The 10,469-nt window shown below is 25.3% G+C and overlaps 1 protein-coding gene across 1 annotated transcript; it reads left to right on the top strand.

Annotated features, from left to right (window-relative positions):
- The first annotated feature begins 246 nt into the window (after positions 1-246).
- On the top strand, positions 247-9,763 carry LOC113556447 (BRCA1-associated RING domain protein 1-like). Its single transcript, XM_026961397.1, has 17 exons — positions 247-535; positions 1,200-1,360; positions 1,720-1,854; positions 3,016-3,286; positions 3,365-3,466; positions 3,535-3,729; positions 3,798-3,893; positions 4,189-4,275; positions 4,341-4,490; positions 5,101-5,328; positions 6,693-6,797; positions 7,038-7,118; positions 7,190-7,386; positions 8,353-8,532; positions 8,604-8,728; positions 9,063-9,184; positions 9,370-9,763. The coding sequence occupies exons 1-17, from the start codon at positions 473-475 to the stop codon at positions 9,679-9,681; spliced, it is 2,610 nt and encodes an 869-aa protein (XP_026817198.1). The 5' UTR covers positions 247-472; the 3' UTR covers positions 9,682-9,763.
- The last annotated feature ends 706 nt before the right edge of the window (positions 9,764-10,469 follow it).

The raw sequence follows: 10,469 nt of genomic DNA, 5'->3' as shown, positions 1-10,469 counted from the left end.
GAGAAAATATAACACATCTATAATTTCATATTGCACGCACGGCTTTAGAATTTAGAAATTAAAGTGATTGCGTGGTTACGTGTGTAGTAGACAAAAACAAAATTACCGCTTCCAATTTCTTTAACAATATGGTATTTAGTAAATCTACCCTGGTTCCTGGTATAGAATGGTTCTATCTATTTATGGCTGTGATACGGTATCACTATTGTTGTCATATCAATTATATCAAGGTAAAAAACGCGGTATTTGAAATTCTCCGTTGTTACAGACTTTCAACTTCATGGGTACCTGTCATCCTGTCCAGACACTTCTGTTGCTTCGAAGTCACGACTCGTGAATTAAATTCATCAACAGTCATAACCTCGAATTTCATCTTTACGGGTTACTACGGCTGTACACATGATTCATTTTTATTCTATAATCAGCTCGACCAACATTTTTAGTTCTTAACGTGGCTAGCGTCGTTGGCATAATGGAGCTTGCACTTAGCGAAGAGCCTGAAACATTGGCTAATGGACAGACTACAGAGTGTAGTGTAAGTTCGTAACTATTTATAATATTCTCATTTCGGTTATGTTTTAGTGTATTCCCAATCACTAACTAATAAAAATGACGCACAATTGCAATGTGCCATAGGTTATAGTTATATTGATGCATTGTCAATTTTCATGTGTATTTTATTTTCTTCCGAATTTGATGCTTGATGTTACATAATATCAGAATGATCATAATGGAAAAACTTATTAGTTAAACCGGGTTCAAGTATTGGACGTTGTAATTGTGGTATCATTCAATAACCACGATCTACTGTGAATTGGTCCGAGTTCAACTTTTGAATGCGGCACAACAAACTACACAGCTGCAAATTTAGCTTTACAGTATGCCCGGATAGGGCTAGCGAGTTATCGAGTTGAATTCGGTGGGCTGCTTTAAATTTGGGTCGGAAATAATGTCTGTCTTATTGAAAAATAGGCCGATTAATTTTTTAGGGCCGGTTAAAACCCTAAAACTTAGTGGGCCGATACTTTGCCTATCCGGCGCTGCTTTACAGTATTCACGGTGTCAGTCATGCTCGTGTCATAGATTACATACTTAAAATAATCGGTCTTTTTTTTTTAATTTTCTAGAATTATTGTGTATTTTTATAACATAAATATTATGTAATAAATGTCATAAAAAAGTATCTTTTACTTTTACAGGCCAAATTGATGTCAACGAGTAACAATAAGAGTCTATGTATGAAAAGAATTAAGACACCACGTGAGAGTGAAATTTATTTGTTTAATTCTGAATATTTAAAGAATAATTATGATAAATATATCAGAGATGATTTCTTATATGCATTTGGAGCATTTTATTGGTGAGTTTTAATTTATTTTATAGTATATGTATATTAATTGAACTTCTGCAAAATGTAATTTTATGAATAGTATTTTACTGTTTTTGTTTCCTTCACAAATTTTTCTGACTGATATTCAATTAATATAATTTATATCATTGTTTTAAATGTCAGATTAAGTTTATTTGTTAATTTCTATTAAGTATTCAAATTTTAAACTGTTATGTAAGTTTTAAAGTAGAGGTGGGAAACTGACAGAATGCTATTCTACAATAATAGGTTGGTTTGTATTAAACCAGGAAAAAAAATAGAAAGCATTCTGTAAAATAAATTATTGTTTTTATTACAGATCTATATTATTAATTTTTACATAATTTCAGTGACAAAGTAATGAATATTCCTCATTTAGACTGCGCATTGAAAACTGAATGTTATCATCGGGAAACAGAATTGAATTATAGACACTATGAGTTTGCAACATACATGGAAAATATAGTGTCATGGCTTGATCATAAGTAAGTTATTTTTTTTATGTCTATTGTTAGGGAAAACATTGAAAACTAAATGCAAAGGATGCTGGTCGGATATGCTGTCTACAATCATATATGTAAGTGGCATATCATAGCAGCAATAAAAAAATTAAATAAAATAAAAGATAAAATTGACCCAAATATAAATTGTTACGTAAAATATAGTTTTGTATTTCCCACCTATATTTGTTGTAAGGTACTAAAAGATAAAGTTATTGATAAATAATGGTATAATATAGTTTATTTAATAAGTTTGTCAGTAACCTAATGGCCATTAATCGTTAGTGTTCTTCGTCATTCTTTGTGAAGTTATTAGTTTGTATCATGTAATTAAAAGATCTATTGTCGATAATGACAAAAATGTCTCCATGTTTTTAAAAGAGCCTGGTTTATTAGACACTGCCAAAGAAAAATTACCATACCATAATTAATATGGTAGTGAAATGGTAGATGCTAGAGAACGTTATTATGGGGGTGATTTTCTTCTTGTTCTTCGGTGCAATTAAAAGGGTGTCAAACCTTGTACAGTGTATGACAGGGGAACAATTTTTTTCAATATGAGAATTTGAAAAATCAGAAAAATAAGACTAATAGTAAAATAAAACTGATGGAAATTTTAGAATTGTTTTTTTTTTCATTTTGGACGTACCTTTGAAGACAACAGCCACCTACCTTTATAGATAAATATCAGGAGCCAGTTAAGGTGTGTTATATGCACTCTACATAATATGTAAATTGTATATCAAAGCAAAAAAATGTCGGTAGATTGCATACCTGAGCAGCACCATTTAAAGATTGATATTTTATTATTAAATAATTTTAGTATAAACATTATCACTATTTACACATTTTTTAAAAACAATATTGAAATTTCAGTGCTTCTTAATCAATATCTTTAAAATCAAATTAAAAATAAATTTTATTTAGTATAATATTTTTATTGTTTTTAAATGAATGAGAGTAACAATAAATAACTTTAAAGTTTTAAATGTTTAGTATTATATAGCAATTATTTGTATAGCAAATTGTCCCTCAAAGTTAGTAAGAGTATTCAGTTTGTTTCTTTAGTTCGAGATTTGTATGCTTACCAAAAATTGTATAATGGTTATTAAAAATTACTTAATTATTTGTATGGTTTCAATAAAGATTAAAATACATCAATGGTGAATCATCAAAATGTAATAAAAAACCAGTTGACCAGTTGTTCAATACAAATTATATTCAACAAAATACTACTGAAATTAGTTTACTTTGCAAACCTCTTGAATCAAATACATGTTCTTCTCAAGAACAAAATAATAAATTAAGATCTGTGACTAAGTCTCCAAATGAAATAATAGCAACATCAGATATAACTACTCCAAAACAAGATTTGCCTAAAAATTCAACTTATGATCATAAGACTGAAATTATCAAGGTATTTAATTATATGATAATAAATAATTTATTACTCATTACTTATTAGTTATTATTCAACTATATTTTAAATGTTTAGCAAAATACTCAAAATGAATTAATAACATTACCAGATTTAACTTCTCCAAAACATGATACTCCTAGAAGTTCACCTAATGATTATAAGAAAGGAATAGATATGGTATTATTTATGATTACATTCTAGCTTATTCAATATTTCCAAACATTATATTATATTATATATTTTAGGTAAATAATACTCAAAATAAATTAATAACATCGCCAGATTTAACTTTTCCAAGACATGATACTCCTAGGAGTTCACCCAATAATCACGAGAAAGAAATAGATATGGTATTATATATGATTACAGGAGATTTAACTTCTCCAAAACATGATACTTCAAGAAGTTTACATAATGTTCACAAGAAAGGAATAGATGTGGTATTATTTATGATTACATTTTAGCTTATTCAATATTTCCAAACAATAAATTATATTAAATATTTTAGGTAAATAAAATAATAAAATCGCCAGATTTAACAACTTCTCTACAACATGATACTTCTAGAAGTTCACATAATGATCACAAGAAAGGAATATATATGGTATTATTTATGATTAATAGCTTATTAAGTATTGGTAAAAGCAAATTATACATATATACTTTAAACAAATCATACAAAATGTTATAATAATATTGCCCAAGTATAACTTTTTCAAAACATGAACTTTTTTTAAAGTTTAACCAATGATTTCAAGACAGTAATTGCCCTAATACTTATTCTATTTTTTTATATTTTTTCATGTATATTTTATAATTTGCATCCATATTCTGCATTCTTTCTCCTAAAATTTCTAAGCTCTACATATTACTAAACTATTTATATTTTAAATGTTCAGGAAAATAATCAAAGTGATATTATAACCTTACAAAAACATAATGCTGCTAAAAGTACAACTAAAGATTTCAAAAAAAGAATTAATAAGGTATATGAGATAACATATTACATATTTTTTTAAATAAATATTTAGGTTTTTATTCAATGTTTTAGAGCAATTCAAATTTGGTGAATATTTCGTCAACTGCTGATTCTAAACTAACAACTAAGTCTCAATTAAAAAATTCTGATATTAATGGTGGTGTGAAAGAAAGTACATCAGATCACCTTAAAAGCAACACTAACGAAAAAGTTGTGAATGAGGTATGCACTATACTCCATTCATATTAAGTTAGAAGAGACCTTGGCCGTGAACAAAATTTATTGGATTGTGATCTGGCAACAACCGTTTGTTGTGTCCTCTGAGAGTTAACCAACTATATGACTATATATATGTATAGTAAAGCACCACTCTTATGTATACGTTTTCTGCCAGGGTTTATTCTTAAGATGATGTTATATCCATGTATGTTATTTCTGTCTTACGTATAAAGGAAATCTTTATACTAAATTCTTACTACAGTTTATTTTTATTATTACTGATGACAATATAATTTGATACAATATCAAATTAATATATAAATAATTATATATAATAATATATATTTATGCTAATAAATATTTGCAAAAAATACTCTTCACTCAAGTATAGGTAAATTAAATCAAACACAGCACATTTATGAATTTGATAGTATGTGAATTTTCTCTAATATTTACTATACTTAAACTATAGTAAGACTTCAGTAGATACATTGCATATGTTATGCACATTATATAAGACAGAGATAATACATGTGAGTCAACATCTTTTCAACACAAGTGGAAAATAAACAAACGATTCTATTAATAAAATTTTTAACTGTACAATTTATAGAGTAAATTGAATTCAGCTCATAAAAATGCCGGTAGTTTTATTGGTGAAGAAAAGTCAAATTTGTGTTTGGAAACTCCAACTACTGTAAGATCTACACGGCAAACTAATAAAACAACAACAACACTTTTAAAAAGATCAAATTCAGTAATAGATTCTGAACAAAGTTCAAAAAAGAAAAAAATAGAAAACCCATCTCCTAGTGATGTAGAAAGAAAAACCAATAACAATGTATGTATTTATTAATTATTAATTTATACAATTATTGAATAAGAATATATTATTACCAGGGCCGTGCCGTTAAGATTTTGCACCCAAGGCAAAATTAAAAATATTCGCCCCCTTTTTTATTTATTATTGTGCATTTCAATTTTTTTGGCATCCCTTTAAACCATGCGCCTAAGGCGCATGCCCCCTAGGCTCCCCCACAGCACGGCTTTGATTATTACATCTTTACTCTGTTTAAATAAGTGTAATTTTGGATGATGACCAATTTTTATCCAGTATGGTCAGTCATGCTCATCAAAAAAATTGGTTTTTGTTAATATTTTTTGTTTTTTGTGATCTACCTCTGCTGAAAAATTGCTTTATTTTATTAATTTTATCAAATGCATACTATGCTTGCCACATTTTTAAAGCATGACTAGTTTTTATCCAAAACAATTTTCAATACCAAGTCACTTGTCTTAGTAGGTGGTGAATAGGAGTTTGGTAAATCAATCAGAATTTGGTTAGGTTTTGGTAGACTATATGTAACAGATGCAAAATCGGCTGCTGTACAGTCAGGGGAGTCATTTCAATTTTTTTTTAAATATTGAGCAGGGCACTATTTATTTTTTTTTGACACATTTGACATTATTGTGATGTGGCTGAGCAGGCTAAAATTTATAATTTATAAATTTAGGTATGTAAATGTATACCCTGTGTACCGCAAATGACGCCCCTGCGCTCAGTGATGCTTTAACATATGGAAAGTATATACTTTATTCCAAATAAGTCTGTCTAACTCGTATAGCCACTGAAACAGTTGTACCGCTGTAATTAATAGCATGTGTCGTTACTTGACACGTCTCCGTCATAATTTTTATTAGACTTATTTGGAATAGAGTATAGAATGTTTTTAGAATACTAAAGCGATTAAGGTGTTATTTTTATATATTACTCATTTAAACTTTTTTTTATTTTTAATTAATTATGCTCATCTAAAATCAAATTCTTATGTATAGAAGTATATTTAGAAAAATTATCGTGCTTTAAACTGTAAAATTAAAAAAATTGTTTTATAATGGCAAAAAAAAAATATTATTTTGTAATGATAAAAAAAAAAAATTAAAAACTTAAAAATAAAGAGTTTATTTTGAATGAATTACTTTGTTTATTTAATCTTATTTAATGGTTTACTACTAAATCACAGTGGTATAACTTTTTTGATTTTAAAAGTATTTGGAAAATTAATCATTTTAAAGTTTTAATTATATGTTTATGATGGTAAGTCAATAATTGATTTTTCAATTATAAGAATTATTTGTTAATTATTTATTAATGCTAATGTATAAATAGTATATAATTTATATGTATATCAATTTTTCTTTCAGAAAAATTCAGAGAAAGCATTAAATGAATCTATAAAACAAGTTAGCAAACATTTGTATAGTAGAAATAGTAAAGGAGAAACGAAATTGCATTCAGCTTGTGCCAAAGTAAAAATAAAACCATAGAATTTCCATTAAACTATTTTTGCCTGAAAAATATTGTACATTAATATTTGTACTTTTTTTACTTAATATTAATGTTTAATTTATGTAAATTTTATCTTGTGATAGTTTTTTTATATATTAACCCAATCAAGTTTAAAATTAACAAATGTATAATGACATACTATTTATTTCATTGAATGATTTTAAATATAGTTATAATAATACTCTTGTATACTATTTTAGGGGAAATTAAGTCTTGTAATTTCATTGCTCGATGATGGTTTCAATCCTAATGTTAAAGATAATGCTGGATGGACACCTATGGTATTAATTTTGATTAATATAATATTTTATTTTATGTTATAAAAACAATGTTTATACAATTTTATTTAAAGCATGAAGCTGTGAAATCTGGAAATTTAGATATTGTAAAAGAGTTGATCAAGTATGGTGCATATTTAAATGTTCCTGGTTTTGAATATGAAAGCCCATTATATACAGCTATTAAGTATGGTAAATTTGAAATAGCAAAAACAATTCTTGATTATGGAGCTGATGTAAATTTTATAAATATGTATGGAAATAATGTGAGGTAAGAATTAATCTTAATTTTAATAAGTAATTAATAAAACATATTATTCATTTGAGAAATATTTTTTTTAAAGCTAAAATATTTAATTAGATACTATGATTTGTATTTACTTAAAATATCTGAATCAATTATATATAGGTATATATATATATATATATATATATCAGTGGCAAATTCTGACTCTGATGTATGGGCATGTTCATTTATCATAATGTATTATAGTTTTATTTAATTTATAATATACAAATTTGTATTAATTTATAAATAAGACTTTAATTTAATATAATATATACAAATGCACTTACTTAAATAATAGTTTAATAATTGTTATTGAGACTTAGCTAACTATTTTAACTAAAATAAGTTACCTTCACATGATTTTTATTTATAAATAAAATCAATTCTTTCTTTTTCAACAAGTTTTTCCATTACATTATCTTAAAAAACGAAAAAAAATTGTCATAACTTATACACGTACATTTTATAAATTACGATATTGATGAAGCGCAACAGAATAAACATGCCCTGGATGATATATACCGTGGCTGCTAGTAGATGTGGTCTCGGAATAACTGGTATTTTACAGCGATAACAAGCATCGTGTAACTTGCATACACATCTATCACATACTCTGTCATTAAATGTTACAATAAAAATAAATACAGATAAGTATAACAGAAATAAATGACATTATTGTATTACATTATGTTTCTTTTAAAATATGTTATTGATTACAAAATAATTTTTGTATTTTGATTAATAACGTTTTTATTCCTAAGCATGCGGCATACACTGAGCATGCTTGGAGAATTTGCTACTGATGTATATATATGTATTTTTATCACCTATGAATAAGTGGAGTAATTTTATATTTGTGGCTACTTAATTAAAATTGTTTACAAAAAATTATAAAGGTAAATCAAATTATTATATTATATATATATTAATAATTTTTAAATGTTTTAGATGTCTTAATGAAGAAAAGTTATCTGAGTTAATGGAAAATCAAGTTTCATGTAAATCAACACAAATTATTAATTATAAATTAGAGGAAATTGTCATTGTCTTAAATAATGTTTCATTAAAAAGTGAAACTGTGAATACATTTTGTAAACAGTTCAATATTAAATTGGTTCAAAATGTTTTGTATGTTGGTTATTATTAATTTTTAATTTTTTTTTAATTATATTAAATTTATTTATTTATATAAATTAAAGGAATGAAAAGAAATTTAATCAAGTTACTCACATGATTGTATCAAAAACAACTAATAATACTTGTGATGTAAATTTAGAATGTTTAATTGGCATAGCAAATGGATTGTTTATAATCGATCAAAATTGTAAGTATACTTCAATTTTTTAAATCTCTTGAAATACTATATCATAACAATTAATTATAAAATTATTAAAAACTAATTTTTAAATTGTTTAAAATTGAATATGCTTTGTTGTTTAAAATAATTATAGAACACCAATAAATTAATGACTTAGAGATTTGTTTGTTTTTGTTTATATAAAATAAATGTTTACCATGTCTATATAATCAATATTCAATGGTTATCCAAGAAAAAAGTTTTTATTGTTAAGTTAATACATTTTCTGTCTTAAATTGTATGAAAATATTCTAAGATAAATTATTAATTATATTATTATAATTCATCACTCTTTTACTAGGGATTTCTGACTCATTAGATAAAAGTAAACTTATGGATTGTGAAAATTATGAGGTTAGTGGAACAACACTTTTTGCTGATTGTAATGGTCCAAAGATATCACGAATAAGCAAACAGAAACTGGTTAGTATGTAGCTAATTTAATTAATTTTACATCATTAAAGAATTTAATTCTAATGAAATACTAAGATAGAACAATAAGTTTTCAAATCTAAAATTGTAGCAATTCTTTTTATGATTCCTAATATTAAACTTATAACTTTTTAATAATATATATTTTTTATTACCTGATGTTTTCTTTTAAACAGTATCCAAAATTATTTGATGGTATAAACATACATATTTCTGGAAATAATGGTTGGAATCAGTTTAAACTCGAACATTTAAAAAAACTGGTTATTGAATTTGGAGCTAAACTATTAATACGCATGCCAAATCCAGAAGACTGCCCTTCTAATATAATACCATATCATTGCCGTAATAATGAGCAGATGTTTCATGTTTCTAACATCATATTATACACAATGGATTCAAATAGGCTGATAAAATACAATATGAAACACTTAAAAGCCTTTCATATTTCATGGTTTATGGAAGCCATTCAAAAGTATATTATATAAACTAGTTATTTATGTAAATTATTTCCAACTGTAATTATTTTCATGTTATCAATAGTAATTGAATACAAGTTTATTATGTATAATGTATGAACAATTAAATTTTATATTTTGAAATAATAAATTTACAAAGATTGTATTCATAAAATACATAAATTATTTTTGTTTATATGTTTTTAAAAAAACTTTATAAGAATTTATAAAATAAAGTTTAATAGACTAAGTTAACAAGTTAAAAATAGCCAAATAATATGTTATGTATTTTCAAGTTGAACAAATGAATAATGGTGAATTGGTAGTTAAAGATTACCTATTACTGATATTGCTATTATAATAGATTAATAGTTATAAAATTATGAAGACTACTATTTGTTTATTTGGTATATGTATCACTATTAATCTTTAATAGATGTAAAAAGATGACCTATTGATTAGGAATGTCTTTTATTATTATTAATAATAATAATAAAAAGAATTATTTTTATTATACTAGTAAAATTTAAAAATTATCCTTTGCATGACATTTTGATTAAAATTAAAATTGTTATTCTGTTATTAACCGTTTTAGTTTTTTGGTAAAAATACAATATTTTTGCAGTGAACACAAATTTCAGTCATTTTTTTTTTTGTTGCCATTTTAAAAAAAAGATCGTAACAGTCAACCGTTTTTTTTAGCATATTTTTTTCTTAGATTAGTAGTATCTAAAGAAGCATTTGAATATTTTTACTCAAAATAAAAGAAGTGATAACACTGAATTTAATCAGTGTATACACATTTAGGGTGGCACCGT

Source organism: Rhopalosiphum maidis, chromosome 1 (genome assembly GCF_003676215.2).
Source record: "Rhopalosiphum maidis isolate BTI-1 chromosome 1, ASM367621v3, whole genome shotgun sequence".
Classification (NCBI taxonomy): Eukaryota; Metazoa; Arthropoda; class Insecta; order Hemiptera; family Aphididae; genus Rhopalosiphum; species Rhopalosiphum maidis.
This window is presented reverse-complemented; position numbering and strand designations above follow the sequence as displayed.